The 21,885-nt window shown below is 43.6% G+C and overlaps 3 protein-coding genes across 7 annotated transcripts; 2 read left to right on the forward strand and 1 right to left on the reverse strand.

The window, feature by feature from the left end:
- Window positions 1–6: 6 nt before the first annotated feature.
- Window positions 7–2,115, forward strand: cldn35 (claudin 35). The gene is made up of 2 exons (XM_028037010.1): window positions 7–1,214; window positions 1,269–2,115. Exon 1 carries the CDS (start codon window positions 528–530, stop codon window positions 1,209–1,211), a length of 684 nt encoding a protein of 227 aa, XP_027892811.1. The 5' UTR covers window positions 7–527; the 3' UTR covers window positions 1,212–1,214; window positions 1,269–2,115.
- Window positions 1,776–5,164, reverse strand: airim (AFG2 interacting ribosome maturation factor). Of its 4 annotated transcripts, none has more exons than XM_028037014.1 (5): window positions 4,401–5,164; window positions 3,426–3,605; window positions 3,236–3,354; window positions 2,203–2,274; window positions 1,776–2,166 (listed from the first exon to the last, which is right to left on the reverse strand). In XM_028037014.1, the coding sequence occupies exons 1-4, from the start codon at window positions 4,649–4,651 to the stop codon at window positions 2,234–2,236; spliced, it is 591 nt and encodes a 196-aa protein (XP_027892815.1). In that variant the 5' UTR covers window positions 4,652–5,164; the 3' UTR covers window positions 1,776–2,166; window positions 2,203–2,233. The 4 variants fall into 4 exon arrangements, with proteins under 4 accessions (XP_027892815.1, XP_027892814.1, XP_027892816.1 ...); XM_028037013.1 differs by having other exon boundaries at window positions 1,776–2,274; window positions 4,401–4,651; window positions 4,773–5,083; XM_028037015.1 differs by having other exon boundaries at window positions 1,776–2,274; window positions 4,401–4,639; window positions 4,773–5,081.
- A 147-nt stretch (window positions 5,165–5,311) lies between these two features.
- cdca8 (cell division cycle associated 8) lies at window positions 5,312–9,942 on the forward strand. 2 transcript variants are annotated; one of them, XM_028037008.1, is made up of 11 exons: window positions 5,312–5,471; window positions 5,730–5,822; window positions 7,735–7,866; window positions 7,936–7,976; window positions 8,052–8,127; window positions 8,202–8,266; window positions 8,525–8,607; window positions 8,688–8,786; window positions 8,853–8,979; window positions 9,553–9,639; window positions 9,718–9,942. In XM_028037008.1, the coding sequence occupies exons 2-11, from the start codon at window positions 5,732–5,734 to the stop codon at window positions 9,751–9,753; spliced, it is 837 nt and encodes a 278-aa protein (XP_027892809.1). In that variant the 5' UTR covers window positions 5,312–5,471; window positions 5,730–5,731; the 3' UTR covers window positions 9,754–9,942. The 2 variants fall into 2 exon arrangements, with proteins under 2 accessions (XP_027892809.1, XP_027892810.1); XM_028037009.1 differs by having other exon boundaries at window positions 8,697–8,786.
- The last annotated feature ends 11,943 nt before the right edge of the window (window positions 9,943–21,885 follow it).

Consider the following 21,885-nt stretch of genomic DNA (forward strand, 5'->3'; position numbering starts at 1 on the left):
CAACCGGAGAAAGGAAACCCGAGCAGCAGAACCTGGAAGCCTCCATCTTTAATTCATGGAGCGAATGTTTATCAGCAGCTCCGGGTCCGTGTTTCCAGACCCAATCCGTCTGTCCAGCCGTCTGAAGCCCGTCTGACCCGTCTGGGCTCGGCGCCGGGGGAGGGGTGGCTCTCCGTTCAGACCGACTCTTTGTTCCCAGCAGACCCTCCAGCTGCAGTCGGCTCCGTCCAGGATCTGGAAAACCGGGAATTTCTTCAGCAGGACTAACTCTGGACCCTGAAGCCGGCGGTTCTGACCCGGATCGAGGCCGGACCGCAGCCCAGTTTCACTGTTGGAGCGACAGCAGCGGGTCGGATCAGTTTCTGTCACCCGAGCAGCAGACAGGCGGATCAGGGTTCTGACCGGGGCCGGGATGTCCGGACGGGTCCGGAAGAGAACCTGAACATGGCCGCCTGCGGACCGTAGAGCAGCCAGCAGAACCAGTCCGACCAGAGTTCCCAGCAGACGTTCCAGAAGAGTCCGTTGCCATGGTGAACACGGGGATGCAGCTGATCAGCTTCACCTGCGCGGTGACGGGCTGGATCATGGCCATCGCCGTGACGGCGCTGCCGCAGTGGAAGGTGTCGGCGTTCATCGGGAACAACATCCTGACGTCGGAGATGAAGTGGGAGGGAATCTGGATGAACTGCGTGTACCAGACCACCGGACACATGCAGTGCAAGACCTACGACTCCATGCTGGCGCTGCCGCCCGACATCCAGGCGGCGCGCGCCCTCATGTGCCTCGCCATCTTCATGGGCTGGCTGTCCTGCACCGTGTCCTGCTGCGGCATGAAGTGCACCACCTGCGCCGGCGACGACCGCCGCGCCAAGGCCGGCATCGCGCTGGCCGGCGGCGTCCTCTTCATCCTGACGGGGCTGTGCGTCCTCATCCCCGTCTCCTGGACCGCCAACACCGTGGTGCAGGACTTCTACAACCCAAACGTTCCCGTCATGCACAAGCGGGAGCTGGGCCAGGCCATCTACCTGGGCTGGGCCGCCGCCGTCATCCTGATGATCAGCGGCGCCGTCCTGAGCAGCACCTGCCCTCTGATGGAGCGCGGCGGCCGCTACCGCCGAGGGTACATCGGCAGGAGCTTTGCCAACTCGCCGGCGCCAGAGCCGCCGAAGCCCATCGCCTCCAACAGCCTACCGATGAAGGAGTACGTGTAGCAGGAGGAGGAGGAGGAGGAGGAGGAGGAGGAGGAGGAGGAGGAGGAGGAGGAGGAGGAGGAGGAGGAGGAGTTCTTCCTCACGCTGCTAAAACACAAACCCTCACCAAGTGATTTCGTCTTGTTCTTTGATTCTCTGGAATTAAAATTGAACCAACTTCCAACTCCGTTTGTCACAATAACAAATCATATGATAAATTATCCCGATAAACAATAAATCTATTAACCACTTGACAAATTAAAACGACAAGTAATTTTTATTTGCTTGGTTTTTCTCTTTCTACTTGAAACTGGATGATAAAATTCTTCAGTTTGGTGTTTTTTTAATAATTGATTTTATTTGTTTTGTTTATTTATTGTGAATATTTAAATCGTCATCCAGCTCCACTGTTGAATGTTTGTTGGAGTTTAAAGTGTATTTGTCTCTCAGAGTGTGTTCTTGCATTATTTTTCTGTAATTTTATAACAATATTATCGTTTATCACAATAACTTCTGGGATAATTTATCGTCCAGTAAGATGTGTTATTGTGACAGACCATTTCTAAGTTAAATAACTGATAAATTAACTTTAATTTTATTAAAATAACACTAAAGACTTGAACTAGGAGATATGTTCAATATTCAAAATAAAAACAAAACAACCAAAAACAATAAATAAACAAATGGATTAAACAAAACTGCATCATTTCCATCAGAATGGAAATGATTATAATTTATGATGCGACTGATTGAGAATCTGGACAGAAATTCTTGGTAATATTTGTGTTTTTGCAGTGAGTCGTGATCGTTTCCTGGTTCCTGATCCGTTTCCTGGTTCCTGATCCGTTTCTCTGGTTTGTGTTCAGTTCTTATCCCTGATGTGTCAGCGTGTGCTGTGGTCCAATAAAACCAACTTAGACCTGAAGACGTGTCTCTTTCTGGGTCTGATCAGTTCAGCCGGTTCTGATACCAACCGGTTCTGATCCAGTAGCGGGTCTGATGGATTCATCTGGTTCTGATCCAGTAGCGGGTCAGAGGTCGGATCACTGGGACTCCAGGAAGAAGGCCAGTCTGCACAGATTATCTGGAAGGAGACAGAGACCCGGTCCAGTTTCATATGGCAGGCTGTTTTAGCATATAATCGGTTTCGTCTGCCCTCCTGTAATTACACTCCGGGTGTCCAGTTTGGACTCTACACGGCTACATCACCACCAACCTGAACGATAATTAAACATATCAGCATTTTAGGGCTGAGACTAACGTTCGTTTCAGTAATCGATTATTCTGATGATTGATCAATTTTCAGATTTTTCATTTAACCACTTAAGCTTATTTAATCAATATTAGAAACAGAAAAAACTGCATATGAAGAATTTTTTGCTAATTTCTTTATTGGAGTAGAAAATAAAGATTTTATTGCCTAAAATGTAAAAAAGCATTCAGTTAGTGAATGTTTGATCATTTGTAGCATCTGCAGCTAAATAAATCAACATCAGGTTTTCTTTCTTCTTGCCCTACTACCAATACTGATGATTAATTATTGATTGATAATTGGATGTAAAATGTGATTAATAGAAGATTTTCTGCAGAAACATGTTTTGTTGTAAACAGATTTACAGATAAATTAGTTTTTTTATCTTAAGTGCAAAATGTTTACATTTTTGGTATTTATTTTGAGTATTTTCTAGTCAGAATAAAAAGTCAGATGTGTTAAATCTACTTCATGACGTGTCACAATTTAACTGTTTACATCTGAAACATGTTTCAGATAGTCACTACTTTCTTGCAGACATCTTGAATTGAAGCTTCCATACTAGGCTCGGTCCAGCCAGGCAACAGCTGAATGGTTGCCATGGAAATTAAAAGATTTCTCAAACATGAATGGAAGAATCAAAAACACATTATAACATGATGATTTTAAATGATACTGGCCCTTTAATTAACTTTTATCTCTAGTCATTAATCCATTTCACATATCGGTGAAGCAGATTTTATGTAATAACGGCCTGCCATAGGTTCATGACTCAGGTGAGTGATGACCTCACCTGTGATTTGCTGCTCTGCATCAGGAGAGTCCAGACTCCTCCAGGCCTTGGCCGCGCCCTCCAGCTGCGCGCGGTCGTCCCGCCTCAGCGTCAGCAGCAGAGTCTTCCTCTGCAGGAACCTGGCCAAGCGTTCAGGAGAACTCACAAACCCTACGGCACTCAAACGCCTCACAGAGAGCAGGTAGGATACTGCCGTCTGTAGAAACGCTCGGCGTCCTGAAGCCACTCCAACATGTCGGCGAGCGACGGAGCGACGGAGGAGCGCTGTGTCGCCACGGCAACATCCAGGCCGTCTGCAGAGTCCTGGTAGAGCTGCAGGGCGGCAGAAACATGGCCGCCGACGGAGTCCCTGATGGACTGGAGGCAGGACCTGGAGGAGACAACCAATCAGAACGGACCGTCAGCTGAAGTCTGGAGTCTCTTTAGATTAAACTGTGAAACACAAAATGTTACCAGGGACGTTTGGTCTGGTTTAAAGTGCAAATATCTCACTGCACTTCAAATAAGACAAAACTAACTAATAAGTAACTGGGCTAGTTTAGTTACATTTCCAGATTATTTCACCTTCAACAGGGAAAAATGTTTTGTTGTAACTGAAATAATATAGTAATAGTTGAACCAGAACTTTTTCATCAATATGAAGGAATTAAAACAAACTCATATATTAAACTTACTTACTGATTAGTTTTGTCTTATTTCAAATGTACTGAGAAACTAGACAGAAATGACCTGGTCAGAGTTTGTGTTTTTGCAGTGTAGAAGCTCAGCTCTTTGTAACTGCATCAACTTCCAAACTTACTACAGAAAGCCCAGTTTGTGCCATTTTTGTACTGCGGTTGAGGGCCACACAAAACCCCTCTAAGGGCCTCAAATGGCCCCCGGGCCACACGCTGACCACCGCTGTTTTAGGACTTCTATTTTTAATTTATTGACCAGGTTATTGATTTCTGTTATTAAATATGACCAATAATGTCTGCTGATTGCTGAATTATTCTTCTCAGAGAATAATAATAATAATCTTCAGGAATATCTGGACTTGTCTTGTCATCATTGTTGTCTCCAACACGGCCACTAGGTGTCAGTAACCATTTAAATCATTACAACCTGTGGTTTACATATTCTGGGGACATCTGGGTGTCTCAGTCGGTCCTGATGGTCCACTCACATCCTGTCCCTGAGTCTCTGCAGCAGCAGGTCCACAGCCTGCAGCAGCTGGAACTGCAGCCGCTCCTGGAGGTCCGGGAACGCCCGGAGCGGCGTGTCGGAGACCCGGACCCGGGACAGAGCATTCATCTGCTCCCCCAGGTTCCCCAGAGACTCCATGAGCGGGTCGCACTCCTCCAGCACGCTCCTCCACGCCGCCCGCTGGTCCCGGAGAGCCACGAAGCTCCTCCTGACCGCCCCCTGCAGGGACATCTGGCCGATAAAGTTTATGATCAATTCGCTATGAAAGCAGACACGAGTCCGCAAGAGAAAGGAAATAATACCACAATATTTCAGATTTACATAAAGGTTAAAGGTCAAATGATTCACTAACCAGAGATCTATCTATGCAGGGTTCAGCTAAGATTTAAAAACCCAAATACTTTCCGCCTTTAAGCCACCAAGCTGCAACACGCGTTCGCCATGACGCTTCCAACTGTTTCCGGTCTGCTGATGTAAACAATAATTTGTGGTACCTTCAATGTACCTTAAAATACTGTGGAAAATCAACAACTTGAATTTTCTTTTCTGTAAAATATTCAATTTCTGGAACACCTTGAAATCCCAAACAGAAAAACTCCAGGTTGGGATACGATCCAAAGAGCTATTTTCTGCAAAGGAACTGTGCGTCCTGTACATTTTCCACTATTCTCAACGTTTTGCTTTATACTTCATAAATAATATCCTTTACCATTTCCAAGCTGTTTTACTGTCAAACTTATTTTTTGTTAAATTTTAACAGTTATCTTTACACGCGTCTTTTCTTTGAAATGGTTTAAAATCTTAAAAACAAATTATTATCAGCAAAATGTGCGCAACTAAACACGATATGGACGAAATTCCGAGTTCATATGTACAATTAAATGCAGCTTGAAAACAAACCAATCGCGATCAACGTTTTCTGAACCTGAAGGACAAACGTGCGCTTTGATTGGCCCAGGGGATGTTTCGGTCACTCCCACCACAGAGATTTGAAAACTGCAAGGAAAAGGAGGGATAGCATCCCTAGAGAAGAAGAAACGTTGATTTTCAGGTATTATACTCTTCAATAAAATGTTCTGTGGTTGGTTGTTAGATTTTCTAAGATGTTTTGAGATGATGTGAGTTTTGTGAGCTCAGCTGTTGACCGATAATCAGCCGTGAATAGCTGGTTCTCTTGTTGCTAACATGCTAACCAACGGAGAGAACCTGCTGCTACCGTTAAACCCTCCATATTGATGCCCTTAACGGTTATTCTGTCTGTTAAAACGAGCTCTGCTGTGTGTTTAATGGCTGACTCGGTGTCCTGCAGACATGGCTCCCAGGAAAAGAACCACGAGGCAGCAGAAAAACAGCTTGAAAACGGCTAAGCTGGAGGCTTTTCTGCAGGACTTCGACCATGAAGGTATGACTCCAGTTGGAGGAAATAACTTTAGAAACTCATTTTCTGCTGGACTGAAGTATCTGCAAACAAATAGATATAATGTATTGTAATGACACCAACACTGCAGATGTAGTCCCGCCAACAGGGTTTATTAGAAATAATTACAAGCTGCTATTTCTGAGGCTGCAGCTCATGCCTCTAACAAACGGACACAATCAACTGTTAGCTTCACTGCTAACTCCCCCCTGAACTTTTCCCCACTTCCGGTCCTGGTCCTGCCGCTCCACCGACACACCCCCCCCCCCCCCCACATGACAGGATTATCACATGTGAGCGGGATCCAGCACAGTCAGACAGGGGAAGCCCATAACTCTACATATAACAGAAAGGATCACATTGCAACTTATAGCAAATACAAATAACCATATGGACCCCAGCAGAACTAAAACACAGAATCGTTACAGTATTTTCTCTGTCTATTAAATAACAAACCGTGGATCCGTTTTTAGGGCCGTATCTGATCCGATTCTGTTTGGGCTGAATCGTTCCCACTTGATTCCTTTTCTTCCTAAATTCTGGGATTTTCTCTGATTTTCTCTGACCTGCAGAGGCCAGGAAACCGCTTTGCTTCCGTTTGTTATGTCACTTGCAAACCTTTTAACTCAGTCTGAGCTGTTTGATTAATACAGTTAACTTGGTGTTATTTTAAATGTTCTCCATAAAGTGAATTTGAACCTAGAGAGTAATTTATTACATGAACCAGCCTCCAGTCTCCTGCTGTCCATCACTCTCCCTTCCTGCAGCGTCTCAGCCCGTCCTCCATGGTTCTGTTGGACTGGACTGGATCCTTGCTGCTGACTTGAGGAAGCAGACTTTTCCTACATGGAGTTGCATTTTGTTTTATCGAGAAGGATAAACTGTAAAGTCCAATCCTCTGACAGAGTCTGACTTCTTAGCAGGGCATAAAGCGTCTTCTGCTGATTCTTCTCATCTAGTTTCATCTAAACATGTAAAATCTCAAGACATGTTCCTGTTTTAATGTTTCAACATTTTTGGGTTTATTGAGATAAAAAAAAGTGCTAAGAAACTAAATATGAGACCATAATAAATGTTAGGTGTACTTTTAAACCTTTTAGCAAAGCGGCTGTATGCTGTTAAAAGAGGAGGTAAAATAAATAAAAATGAAACATGCAAAAGTTTTAGCAGCTTCAGGGTGAGAAACAGAGGAAATGCCTCCTGTCTGCTGAACCTGCAGACAAACTGCAGTAGATCCAAACCCGTCAGAGCCGCTGGTGGGGATTAAACCTCTCCAGCAGATCAACAGTTTTGGGTTTTTTATTGTAGTTTAGTTTTATTTTGTTGTGACATTTTGTCTAATTCAGTTATTTTGAATTAGTTTTTAGAGGGTTTGTTTGGTTTATTGGCTCAGTTTAGTCTTTATTAGTAGTTTTAGTTTTTTCATACGTTGGTTCATTTTAGGTGATTTATGTTTCGATTGGGTAAAAAATACTCAACAGAACAAATAATTTATAAAAACTGTATTTAGTTATACAATAACAGACTCTGGAGTTTCTGCTGTGGATATTTTGCTGATGGAAAGTGTCTGTGTGGAGGAAAACATAACAGCTGCACATCAGTTTGAAAGGCTAATAAATAGATTCATAAACACAAAAATGAAGGATATTATATCTATAATTTAAATATGTTTAATAAACCTACAGTATAGTACCAGTTAGTTATAGTTTTCTTCATTAATTACTGTTTTTATTTCAGTTAACAAAAAATGTTTTCCCAATTTTGTTTTTGGTGGTTTTGTTAGTTCTAGTGAACCATTATCAGCTTAGTTTCACTGAACTCCCTAAACCCGCTGAGTCCCCTAAATCCTCCTCCTCCTCTTCTTCCTCCTTCTTCACTGCGCTGTCTGTTTGTACAGTGAAGACCAGAGTGGACCGGATGAGGGAGAAGATCGACCATTTACTGAAGGACGTGGATAACAACTACAACATGGCTCTGATCAAGCTGCCCAGAGCCGTGAGGCAGCAGGTCTGGCTGCAGCTCTGCAGCAGTGAGTCCCGTCAGTCAGGAAGCTCCGCCCTCCTCCGTCTCGCTCTGATTGTTCCGTTTCTCTCTGCAGATCCAGACAAATCCAACACTGCAGAGGTAGACAATGTAAAGGTGAGCATGCTCTTCGTCTCTCCTCCTCACCTGAAGGTCCGGCTGTGCTAACCCAACGCTGTTTCCTCTGAGCAGAGGCAGGAGGAGGCCGCCATCTTGGAGAGCATGGTGGTGGAGGACCATGCCGTCCTCCTCAAGTCCGCCAAGAAAAGTCAGTGAAAGTGTCCGGTTCTGTTGGAGCGCGGTATATTTCTGCTGCTGAGTCTGTTCTGGTTCCTCCTGCAGCCACCAGGAAGAAAGGCAGAGCCAAGTCCGGCTGTGACGAAAACGTCCTGAACTCCACCAGGAAGGTTCGTCATGTTGGGCCGGTTTACTTTGTGTCGCTACTTTAGAAATATTCTTCATTGTGACGTTGCTGTGATCATTCTGATGACGAGCAGAGGGAACGCTTTGTGTTTATGTAGGGAAGGAAATGTGACGTTTTGTTACTCGCCATATTGATCATAGGAAAGTGTTTAACTGCCAGAGCTTGGAAATAAGTTCAGGAGCCGTTCCTGGTTGTAACGAGACGACGTCTTGGTTCTGTTTGCTTCATGGTTCTGATTCAGACCCGGACAGCCAGAAAGCCCCCGTCTACAACAAAGAGGTCAAAGGTTCTGGGTGTGAGCAAGGAGGGCAGCACCATCAGACGGTGAGCGCATTGACTCCTCCCCCTCTGTGTAGACCACGCCCCCTTTGGGCCCCACCCCTCTGAGCTTCCTGTGTGTTCAGCTCCAACAGGAAGCCTCTGGTGACCCCGGCCCGGAACCTGCTGGACTCCTCCCTGATGATGGGCTCCACCCCCCTCATCACGCCGCGCTTCGACCCCAGGTAAGACTCACCTGGCCGGCCGGGCCGCGGCGTTGTGGCACCGGCCTCATGGTTCTGCCTCCTCAGACTGCCGAAGACGCCCGCTGTCAGAGTCCCGCGCCACAAGGAACGGGTCTTCAGCATGTCGGTCAACGGCTCCCCCATTCAGGCAGGAAGTGACATCATCATCAACGTTCCAGTCGCCAATGGAGAGGTGAGTGTTTGTGTCCCGTCACCGTCGGCTAATTAGCGCTTGTGCTAACAGAAATACATGCAGAGGACATTTTTGTTCCTTTTTTCTTCCTGTGTTGTAATCATATAAATATTAAATGATTTAAATCGAATAACAAGAAATAAAGACAAAAACAATTTAACTGCATTTTGCAGGATTGCTTCTGAAAAAATCCAGTAAATATGTACAATAATCAAACGTGAGAAATAAACTGTTTCCTATGAACATAAGGTGTTTATTCACATTAAACACATTTAATCTCAGAAAAGACTGAGAATAAATGTCTTTTTGTCCCTGATTGGTCCACTAGAGGGCGCACTGACAGTAGCTACAGGCTAACCGTCTGTTGAGTCCAACTCAAAATGTTCTACTTAAATTATGACAATTATTGTTCAGTAAGAGAATTATTAATAGGTGATCTTATAACGAGGAGCATTTTAATTATTACATATTATGAATATTTTAGACTCGGATACGTTTTAAGAATAATCTGGAAGTATTTCTTCAGTCATGCTAATGAGCCAAAGGATCTGTAACCCGACCTTTGACCCTCAGAGCATCCAGCTGCTGGCCAGTGAGATGGACTCTCTGGACCTGAAGCTGCTGGACGAGTCGGCGCTGAGGAGCATCCGGCTGCTGAAGGTGGGTCCATCACTTCCTCTGCATCACTTCCTGTCTCTGCGGGCCAGAATCATTCTCTTCTTCTGTGGTTTCTGACAGAACCGCCTGACCACGCTCTGCGGCCCGTCGGAGTAGCAGCAGCTGGAGCTCTGGCCCGCTTTCATGTTCTTGTTTTTAGATGTGATTATTTTTTTTTGGTTTGTTTTTTACTGGTTTTAGTTTTTTGTAAATGTCCTGCTAAAGAATCGATCAGAACTGAGATCCATTTGATCCAGAACAAGTTCTGTAAATATTCCATGTTTCAATAAAACCAGTAGAACCTCATCCTGCCGGTCCTGTCTGTCTGAGCATCAAACTTCTGGTTCTGTTGGGACTCTGGCCCGTTTTAACCAGTCAGAACCTGGAGAAAATTCATCAGAACCAAATAAATAGACTTTATTTCTATAAGAGAGAAGAACCTCCATGAAGCCCAGAGTGGTCAAAGCTCTGGATCCAGAACTCTGGACCTGACCCTTCAGAATCTCTGGGTCAGTTCTGATGCAGCTTCACGTCTGAACGGGTCTGGGTCAATGAATCAGAACATCAGTGTCGGGAGTTCTGTTGAAAAAGAAGAAAGTGGAGTTCGTTCCTCAGAGAGAAATCATCGATTCTGTTGGTTTTGATGATCCAGAACCTCAGAATATCACACCACACCATAAAAATGATTTGTATCCAGAAATCCGGACCTGCAGAACAGAATCTCTAGGTTCTGTTCAGTAACGGTACCTTTTCTCCTCAGCCCAGATAAGGTGGATCTCATTTTTTCTCTGGTTCTTTAGTGGCTTAACATGACTGGATTATCCCTGTGAGCGTTCATTCATTCATCAGCGTGTTGATGAATGAACGAATGAATGAATGAATGACCAGTTTGAGGCGGAAACGCAGAGACGTTTTCAGATCCCGCTGCAGTTCGGCGCCGTGGGCAGCAGGGGGCAGCATGTCGCCATGTGTGGGTTAATCCTCCTGGTTCTGAACGGATTCGGTCCAATTTCACTCAACTGGCTGGAAGATGAGCTGTTTGAACCTCTGGGTAGGTTTTCAGTTTGGTTCCGAGACGGTCCAGTATGGTCGGGTCGTGACGTCACAGAGCCGAACTGATTGCGTTGCTTGTAAAGTTACAGTCAGAAATGAATTTAAGTAAAATTTGGTTTATTTAATCTGTCTGGAAAAGTTTGGGGTTAATTTTTCAAACTCATATTTTCACCATATTATTCATTAATTAAATATTTATTTAGCTCCAAATCAAATATTTAGCTAATTATTCAGTTTGAAGCTAAATTGTTAGCTTGCTAATTAAATATTCTATATTTCCATGTACATACTTTTGTAATTATTTTATATTTGAATTATAAGTTGACTCGCTGTATTTGCTAATATTTAACTGGGTGACGTCAGCTGATGGATCAGGAAAGCTAATTATAGTTTAAAGCTAAAGATTTATCTTGCTAGCTAAACAATTAACTTTCTAACTAAATGTTTCATCTTTCCGAGCTCATGTTTTTATTTTCTTTACCTTAATTTATTTTACTAATTTTAAAAAAATGATTTCTTATATTATTAATATTGAACTCTTTGGATGGGAGGAGCTTGTCAACAAATAATCATTTATCCCTTGGGGATCAATAAAGTTTATTCTTAAATATTTAGTTTGAAGCTAAATAATTACCCAAGTAACTAAATAATTTGAATTTTTTTATTCTGATCTTAATCAAAGGTTGGTAACTCAGTTGATCGTCTGTTTTCTGCCCGGTTCGGTTCGGTCCAGGTCGGGCCGTACCGCCATGCAGAGCCAGGATAAGCGCTGCAGCCTTCGAGGAATAATTACAGGCTGTTTGCTCGCCTCCTCTTCTCCAGTTGATGTTTGCTTTGCAGCCTCTGTAGCTGCAGACCTTCAATAAACTGCATCGCCCTATTTGTGAGAGTAATCCAGCCCCGCGCGCTCCTCTATTAGCGCTAAATGACACAGCAAATTGGAAAATTAGGTGGAGAGGGAGGGATAATTTGCTCTAAAACTGACTCAAAGCAATTCATTAGGAGACAAAGGCAGTGTCCTCCAAGAGAAAATCTCACTTTGACTTCAGACACATTAATGTTCACCTTGTCTCTGGATCGTGTGACTCATTCAGGTTGGAGTGAGACGTCCTTCCTTTGTCCAGGAAACATTCGCTAATTAGCGCTGCGCTAATGATCCGAAGCTGGAAACATGCAGCTCTTCAGCAGGAACATCTCTGGACTTTAATCAAACTACTTGATTTAAACATCGTTTAAACACCTGAAACGATTAATCAGATTAATTGTGATTAATTGATGATTGAAATAATCGTCAACTCAGTAACTGATTAATCTAAAAATTGTCATTTGCTGAAAGAACAACACACTCTGAGTTGTAATTCAGCCCAAACTGTAAAATATATATTTTGTATTTAAGATGTAAATCTGTTCTACCCAGAACTTCTCCAGTTTTAACTTTTCCTGATTCAAATTTTGTGAAAAAATCTTCCATTTCCAATTATTAATCTGTTAATCCAACATTAATGAGCAGATCAGCCCTGTATTGATATTCAGTTCTGATTATGCTAGGATTGCTTTAGCTGCATCCAAAGGATCAAACTTTCACTTCAAGAATGTGTTTTGCATTTTAGGCAATAAAATGTTTTCTCATTATAGAGTTCTATATGCTGGGCTTTATGTGAGTTTGGACAAATAAAAGTTCCTCAGATGAGAAGAGAGATCATTTCTTCTGCTGCATCAGCTTCTACTCCAAATAAAAAGTTTTTTGTTGCTAAATTTAGCATTTAAGCATTAAAACAAGCATCAAGTCCGAACATTAAACATCCAGTTGCTTTCTGGGAAACAATATTTTCATTAAATCAAAACATCCCTGCATCAAATATGTTTTTAAAGGTGTGATGTAATATTCTAAGTCTAAATAAATAAATGGATTTATGCTTCAGGATTGTACAGCATCTGTTTATGGAATGAACTGAATTATGACTCAGAAAGGAAACAAGAAAATTAGTATCAAATTTACAATTGATAATATTTTGACAAGCGATGTAAGTAAAATAAAAGGCCGAGTCATTTTGTGAAAATTACAAAAGAAATGGAGAGAATTAAGTTAACTAGTATTAATTCAATTAGTATGAGCATTATTAGTAATTTAATTATCTCACTTTTTCATGTTAATTTTCCTGAACACAAGCCAGTCCAGTTGGTGGCAGTAGTGTACCGTTACTGTTGGTCTGCCCACCACCATCAAACAGAAGAAGAAGAAGAAGAAGAAGAAGAAGCGCTTCGGCGCTTTACGTAATCAGGTCAGTAGGCCCAGGATGTTTGGTGGATATGCTTTCATTATATTTCAGACATTTTCTAAGTTGCGTGTTTTTTCTCTGATGAAGTTATTGAGGCATGTTCTGGTGTTTCTGTGGCTCTTCTAAGCGCCGACCTCGGCGTTTTAGTTTGGCTGCTGGACTCGATGAAACGTTCCAGAAATAAAGATGGCGTCAGGAATCAGCAGCAGGTCGAGGAGGAGCTGAAGATGAATCCCTACGATCAAGAGAGGATCTGCTGGATTCATCGTTAAGGCAGGTAAACAGAAACCTGGAGGGACGGAAAGACAAGATGTCTCTCAGCAACAGATTCTGATGATGCTAAAGCTGCTGGTGATGCTAAAGGTCATGATGCTAAAGCTGCTGGTGATGCTAAAGGTCATGATGCTAAAGCTGTTGATGATGCTAAAGGTCATTATGCTAAAACTGCTGATGATGCTAAAGGTCATTATGCTAAAACTGCTGATGATGCTAAAGGTCATTATGCTAAAACTGCTGATGATGCTAAAGGTCATTATGCTAAAACTGCTGATGATGCTAAAGGTCATTATGCTAAAACTGCTGATGATGCTAAAGGTCATTATGCTAAAACTGTTGATGATGCTAAAGGTCATGATGCTAAAACTGCTGATGATGCTAAAGGTCATTATGCTAAAACTGTTGATGATGCTAAAGGTCATGATGCTAAAGCTGTTGATGATGCTAAAGGTCATGATGCTAAAGCTGTTGATGATGCTAAAGGTCATGATGCTAAAGCTGTTGCGGGGCCTAAAAACCAACCAAACTAATCATCAGGTTCGGTTGGATCCTCTGAACGGTTCAGACTGTGAATCGTCTGAATCTCTAAGTTAGACTTAGACTGACTTTATTGTCATTTTGCATGAACAGGGTGTATACAGAACGAAATTTCGTTAGCGCCGAGTTCTTTGCAAGAATCTTCAGAGATTCAGGTGGAAGAATTTGTTTTAATTTCTGTTAAACAATATCATGTAGAGTTGGGTTTTTTAGATTTGTAGCTATTTCTAAAGCTCATAACTACTTGAAACGACATCAGGCTCGACGGTTTGAGTGACATCTATGAATGAATGAATAACGTGGTGATAATATGACTGCTAAAAATGAATCCCATTTTTCCTGTGACAGGCCAAACAGCCTGAACTGTTAATTTTTGACGGTGTGAATCAGCGCTCCTCCAGTCTGACTGCGATCATCTGGGAGTTGATTCAAGCTGACTGACTGAAGCTGCTTCGTGCTTCTCCACAGATCCACGGCGCTATGCTGCTAATAAAACTCTGGTAGGAGAAGTGACAGCCGCCACGCTCCGTCAGCTGGAGAACAAGGTTTCCAGCTGAGCCCTGAAGAATAAAGACCCAGTGGAACAAAGTTCAGGTAGTTTCTGCTGGCTGGAAGTGGAGCGCTGATGTGATTTAAATTGAGTGAGGAAGGTGAGAAGTCTCAGCTGGTTTGTGCAGCGAGTCGACAGCAGAATGAATCCATTTCAGAGCAAGCTGGGTGTAGAAATATTGTAAACTCACACACTCCTGCTTCTTCTGAAGTAATCAATCCCAATGCAGTAAGATGCTGTCAGCCTTAAATTGCTTTGGATTATGGAAAAGCACCGGATCAGCTGCACAGATCCGAGTGTCTGTCCCATCAGGATCTGAGTGAAACTGGGGCAGAAGTTCACTTTCAGAACAGAAAGTTCTCCAGATGTTTGACTGACGGTCCAGATGGATCCGTTTCTGAAGCTTCACAATCAAAGATTAACAGCAACAATTTGGGTTGTTTAGTCTGACAGGAAGAAAATGGCGGCTCATATCTCAGTCATATTTTCACCATGTTGTTCATTAAAATGTCAGTTTCACATTAAGCTAAATATTTTCTTTACCAACTAAGTATTCAGCTCCAATTTAAACAAAAGCTAAATATTTAATATGCTATCTAAATATTTAGCTAACTAAATATATAGCTTCGAAATGTAGCTAGCTTCAAGCTAAACATTAAGTTAGCAAGCTAAATATTTTGTTTATAAACATATTGTCCTGTACTTTATTGGTCCACTTCTGCTTCTTGGCAAGTAAATTAGCATATTATCTAGTATTAAATAAATATTTAGTAACTCAGAGCTAAATAGTTAACTTGATAACTAAATATTTAGCTTAGAGTTTTTATTCGAAGTTCATTTCTGCTTATTGGAAAGTGAATTATGTTCAGCTAAATATTTGGTTCCAAGCTAGTTAGCTTGGTAAAGAAGTTTTTAGTTTGAACTGTTTCATTTATAAATGAATAAATAACTTGGTGAAAATATGACTTTGAAAATGTTTATTTTTTTGTCTTATGACAGAATAAACGCAAATTATTGCTGTTAACATTTGACTGTAACTTTCCAAACAGCGCCTATAGCTGCCGGAGCGATGCTGCTAGAGCGATGCTGCAGAGCCGGAGCGATGCTGCTAGAGCGATGCTGCAGAGCCGGAGCGATGCTGCTAGAGCGATGCTGCAGAGCTGGAGCGATGCTGCTAGAGCGATGCTGCAGAGCCGGAGCGATGCTGCTAGAGCGATGCTGCAGAGCCGGAGCGATGCTGCAGAGCCGGAGCGATGCTGCTAGAGCGATGCTGCAGAGCCGGAGCGATGCTGCTAGAGCGATGCTGCAGAGCCGGAGCGATGCTGCTAGAGCGATGCTGCAGAGCCGGAGCGATGCTGCAGAGCCGGAGCGATGCTGCAGAGCCGGAGCGATGCTGCTAGAGCGATGCTGCAGAGCTGGAGCGATGCTGCTAGAGCGATGCTGCAGAGCTGGAGCGATGCTGCTAGAGCGATGCTGCGAGAGCTGGAGCGATGCTGCTAGAGCGATGCTGCAGAGCCGGAGCGATGCTGCAGAGCCGGAGCGATGCTGCAGAGCCGGAGCGATGCTGCAGAGCCGGAGCGATGCTGCTAGAGCGATGCTGCAGAGCTGGAGCGATGCTGCTAGAGCGATGCTGCAGAGCTGGAGCGATGCTGCTAGAGCGATGCTGCGAGAGCTGGAGCGATGCTGCTAGAGCGATGCTGCTAGAGCGATGCTGCAGAGCTGGAGCGGTCGGAACGTATCGATCGGATCCAGAGCTCAGAGCCGGCGTGTCGGAGCTGCTGAGTGAAACAGGTGGAGGTAATGAAAGGAAACGGTGCTGTCAGGTTTGACCCGATCAGAGTGAAGTTTGTGCAGCGCGGCACAAAAACCGACTCATCAGGAAAGAGTCCAGGCTCACAATCCTTGGAGTCCAACAGGAGAAATGGATCTTTCAGATAATAAAGTTTCTCTTCCAGCTTTCAGAGGCTGTAGAATAAAGAGGCGTATTTCTGACCTTGCTGAGGCTCTTATTGTCGGTCCCTGAAGTGCTGCTGCTTATATTGCGGCGCTGAGTGTGTCTGCGGAGGAATAGAGGTAATAAAGGTTTTATTTACTCGTATCTGCAGCTGAACTCAGAAGCTCCACAGTGTAACACGGATCAGGACACGTTCAGCGCAGCTCCAGGCTGCATTCTCTGCTTATTGTTGTTTATTAAAAACTCATATTTCTTGTCACTGTGCATTGAAGATTATTGCATCAAATTGTTGCTCTCCCAGGAGAAGCTGCAGCTAGAAGAGCAGAGGGAGGAGGAAACTTCAGGCGGTTAAATCAGGTCGTGTCTTTGACCACTTAATAAAGAGATGAGATTGCAGAGTTTCAGCGTTTATCAGCGAGCTGCAGAGCCGCTGCAGGTCTAATGAGGGCTGTCAGCTGCAGCAGCCTCCCTGTTCAGGTCTGAGGTTCCTCTAACGCTTCGCCCGCCTCAGACCGGATCACATCGGACCAAAAACCAGCTGAAAAAAGCAGAAATGCTGCTGGATAATCATGGGTTCATATTTTATACGACTCTGCAGGGTTGAGCAAGTTGAATTTAAGACCTTCTTAATGCACCATGACTGAATCCTTCCTTTTCACATGTAAATCCTTTCCTTGTGCTCTATGAACTCGTTGCATGTTGTTGTTTACATCCGGAAATTTTGTGTCTCTTCAGAATGCTGGAGGACAAAAAGTGGATTCTTGTCCATCGGCGCCATAGAACCAGTAACTAAATGAAACCTGGAGACGTTTATAATGAACTTGAGCAGAGGGAGAGATAACGTCCAGGAATAACTGAAAGCTGCTCGTTTTCTTTGTTTTTCTTGCTCTCTGTGCTGGCTACGCTACACACAGACCCGTTGCCATAGCAACTGACACCGACGCCACGACGTGTCGGGATTCAACAGTAAAAACACTGAAACATTCCCCACACAGAGCACAAGGTTCAGCTTGTTTCAGTCGGATGTTTTCAGAATCTCAATCTGATCTTAAAACTCATTAAAACGAGATTCTCCTCAGTAAAAAGTCAAACAAAATCTCCTTAACATTTTCCTGTTATCATTCATCGCAATAATTACATGGAAAATTCATCGTCCAGCAGAATTATCAGTGATAAAACGGGTGTGACATCACTGATGATGTCACACACACCCAGCCTGATGATGTCACCTTGTGATGAGGATCCTCTCTGTTTTGCTAGAACGACACAACTGAACCTCATTTCATTTTGCTCTGACAGTTTTGACTTTAAACCCCCAGAAGAATTTCAAAATGTATAAACTCGAGAAGCAGAAAGCGGAAGTTTCTTTCTTTGACGTTGAGAAAGTGCGCAAGAACAACAACAGGGCGCTCCAGAGGCTCCTGAGGTCCAACGCGGAGCTGGAGAACGCCTCGGACCGCAGAAGCCGCTATCAGAATCGGAAGAAACTGGAGAAAGATGAGAAGGCGTTTTTCAAAAACTGCGAAAGGCGGCTCTACAAGCTGAACTTGGAATCTGACATCTGGGTTGACGAAGAAAAAAAATTGGATAGTTTATACAGAAGGAGGGTGATGCTTTCCGACGTCCTGAAAACCACCAACGAACAACTAATTGAGGAAGCCATGATGAAAAACTTGAACAAAGGCGCCCGACAGCAGCAGGAACGGCTGCAGCTCGTTAACAAAGAGTTAAGGAAAAACGTTGGCATGGCGTCCAGACAATATGTGGAGCAAAGGCAACTGTTGGAACAGTTCATAGACAAAGAAAAGGAAAACAAAGAGATGTTGGTGATTCAAGACAACCACTTTAAGGAGATCAGGCAGAAATTAAAAATGTACAACTTGGTCACCATAAAGAAGAAAGTCAACCCGGACGATGAACGAGTGAACGAAGCCATCAGGAAGAACCAGAAGCTGGAGAACACGCTCAGATCGCTGAGCCAGCAGGCCATCACGGTGCCCATGCTGAAGTATCGCTACATCTGCGCAGCAGACGAGAAACGGAGGCTCGCCGCCCTCAACAGCGAACTGGAGACGGTGATTCTGGTGCTGACGGAGAGGCTTTCGGATCACACCGGCTGGGAGTTTGCCTTCCAGGACGTGGAGAAGAAGGTCAAAGATCAGCAGGAGGCCATGAACGCTCGTCTCAGAAAGATCGAGGAATTGAAAGCAAAGACAAAGCTTGGGACCAAATCAATGTTTTTCTCGTTTTCAAAAGAGAAAATGGGACGAGATAAGGTGACCAAACACTTGGGCTATTTGAAGAGCAAAGTCGTTTCTCTCCAGAAGGAATACAGAGCCTTCCAACCAGAAATAGAGGCTTTTCTGAAGGAACTTCAAGCTTCTTCTGATGCTGCGAAATCAGAAAATCCTTTGAATAAAACAGGAAACATTCCTAAAAACAGGAAAGTAGAGAAGTCTTCAAGCGAGTCTTCAACTGATTCAGATTATGACAACAGCGACTCTGAAGAGTCAACAGATATAAACGATTCCAGCCAGAAGCAGAAACCAGCAGTAGCTTTCGTAAATGTTTCCTACCATTCGAAGGACGAGAGGAGGGCCAGTTCAGAGCCCACCGCCGAGGAAACGCCCGGCAACAGAACGTCTTCGGAGGATTCAGCAGAGTCCGACAGCCGGCCGAGCAAGAAAACGCGTTTCATGCCGACTCTGATCGCCGGACGTCCAACATCTCCGGCAGGTTCTGAAGGTTCAGACCAATCTCAATCAGCAGCAAGTTCTGGAAGAACCACGTCCTCACCGGCCTGCTCCGAGTCATGGTGGGACTACTTGTTCTGAACGGAGAAGAAGGATGGAGGGATGAATAAATGGAGGGATGGAGGAAAAGTTCCTCCATAGTTTTCAGGTCAAGATGTTTTTTCTCGGTTGTTTTGTTTGTTCAAATGTTGACTTCGGTTCATTTCTGCCATATTTTTGAACCTTCTGTGGACCGATGGGTCCCATGGGGCCCAAAGCCCGGCCCTCATACGGTGGATCCCCTCGTTTTGGGTCCAGAAACAAGGCAGCATCAAAAATGTGTTGCCTTTTTGATTTTTGTTTAGGTTAAAACCAATTAACTTATTAATGATAGTCTGTCTAAATTTCTCTAAGGACTCTGTGTGTGTGGGTGGGTGGGTGGGTGTGTGTGTGTGGGTGGGTGGGTGGGTGGGTGGGTGGGTGGGTGTGTGTGTGTGTGTGTGTGTGTGGGTGGGTGGGTGTGGGTGGGTGGGTGTGTGTGTGTGTGGGTGGGTGTGTGGGTGGGTGGGTGGGTGTGTGTGTCTGGGTGTGTGTGGGTGGGTGGGTGTGTGGGTGGGTGTGGGTGGGTGGGTGGGTGGGTGGGTGTGTGGGTGGGTGGGTGGGTGTGTCTGGGTGTGTGTGTGTGGGTGTGTGTGGGTGGGTGGGTGTGTGTGTGTGTGGGTGGGTGGGTGTGTGTGGGTGGGTGTGTCTGGGTGTGTGTGGGTGGGTGGGTGGGTGTGTGTGGGTGGGTGGGTGTGGGTGGGTGGGTGTGTGTGTGTGTGGGTGGGTGGGTGTGTGTGGGTGGGTGTGTGTGGGTGTGTGTGGGTGGGTGGGTGGGTGTGTGTGTGTGGGTGTGTGTGGGTGGGTGGGTGTGTGTGTGTGTGGGTGGGTGGGTGTGTGTGGGTGGGTGGGTGTGTGTGTGTGTGGGTGGGTGGGTGTGTGTGTGTGTGGGTGGGTGGGTGTGTGTGTGTAGGTTCTCTCCGGGTGCTCCGGCTCGCCTCTTTATGAAAAAAAACCACCTTTAAAAAGTCACATTTTGGTGATGATGCTCCTCAGTTAGTCGTATTGTTTGTTTGTCATTTTTATATAAAAACAAAAAGTAAAACATAAAGTTCTTCATTTCCTTAAACCAAGGCTTTAAATTTATTTTTACTGCTTCATCTGTTACGTTATTGTTCAATGTTTTGTTTTCATTAAACTTAATAAGAAGAAAGTCATGAATTTGCAGGTCATAAATTGTCTTTGTTTCATGTATTCATTTTTATTACTAATGTAAAGTTATAAATATTTATAACTTTACATCTGTGGAGAAGCTAAAGTGAACCTGACCAGCAGGGGGCAGCAGTGCGCTGAGGCAGGCTGCTGTCAGCAGAAGAAGAAACTGAATAAAAAATGTAAATATGTCCAATAAAACTCCGGTACCGGAACTTGTGGTACCGGACCTTGTGGTACTGGACCGGGCCCGGAGTTTTATTTGGGCATATTTACGTCTTTTATTCATGTAAGTTTATGTCCAGCATGTGCCTCTTACAGCAGATTTATCCAATTATGTCAAAGTCATTCTTGATCAATGTGTCAAACTGGAGGTCTGGGGGCCAAATCTGGCCGCCGTAGATTTTTATTTGGCCCTCAAGATTCCAAATTACGTCAATAATTCCCTCAAGTGGGCGTGTTGTGGTGGCGTAGCGGTTAGTGCGACCCGTATTTGGAGGCCTTCGGTCCTCGACGCGGCCGTCGCTGGTTCGACTCCTGGACCCGACCACATTTGCTGCATGTCTTCCCTCCTCTTCTTCCCCGTTTCCTGTCAGCCTGCTGACGTATAAAAGGGACACTAGAGCCACAAAAGACCCTGGAGGGGTAAAAAAAAAAAAAAATTCCTTCAAGTTTTTCAACAAATCTGCCAAAGTCACACAAAATCAACAAATCGCCACATTTTTTCTGACTTTTCTTGAAGATTTTTCTCAGAATTGGCTAAAAACATCGGAAGTGATGCTGGATGTCCAGTTATCGATTCGGTAATTAATAAAAAGTCAGATTCAACATCAGACATTAGCACAAATATAAAAGTTCTTACAGCTATTTCTAAATTTTAAAATCTGTGATTTTGATGTAAAAACACAAAAACAAATGCTTAAAAAATAATTAAAAAAAAACTTTTTTAAGCATTTAAAAGTTTTTTCAATGTCTTAAAAAAATCTTTGTAGCAAAATTAAACCAGCTACATTTTGACGTCGACCTTTTGGCTCTAAATCTTTATCAACAATCATAATGAATATTTTTCCATGAAATTATAAAGTGCAGAAACAATTTTTCTGAAATTTGAGAGAAGAGAAGTTTGTAACCGGAGAATTAATGTTTATCAGCACTTTAAAAAACGGAGTGAGTTCTGCTGTTTTCATTTGTGAATCTGAAAGGAAACGTTATAAATGAAAAGCTAAAGTATTTATTATATTATTATATTCATCTCAGGTTTTCATGTGTTTCTCATCGTTTCATTCTGTCTCCAGACGCCCATCAATCATCTCCCTTTACAAAATACTCATCAGATTTGTTTGCATTTTCTTTGGTATCATCTGTAATTTTAATTTCTAACAATATGAAAAACTTCCTCTTAACTTTAATTTTACTGAAACTACTGAGCACTTTTCATGATTCCTGGATTTTAGTTTTGCTATAAAATTGTGATAAAACTCCTTTTTATTTTGTCTAATAATATTTCTTAATTTCTCAATATTCACTGTATTTACAAACATGTCACAAATTAAAGCAGCACAACCAGATTTTATGCTGCTTGGTTTAATAATTACTGGAAGAAAATCTTTTTTTTTG

This window comes from Xiphophorus couchianus, chromosome 13 (genome assembly GCF_001444195.1).
Source record: "Xiphophorus couchianus chromosome 13, X_couchianus-1.0, whole genome shotgun sequence".
NCBI lineage: Eukaryota > Metazoa > Chordata > Actinopteri > Cyprinodontiformes > Poeciliidae > Xiphophorus > Xiphophorus couchianus.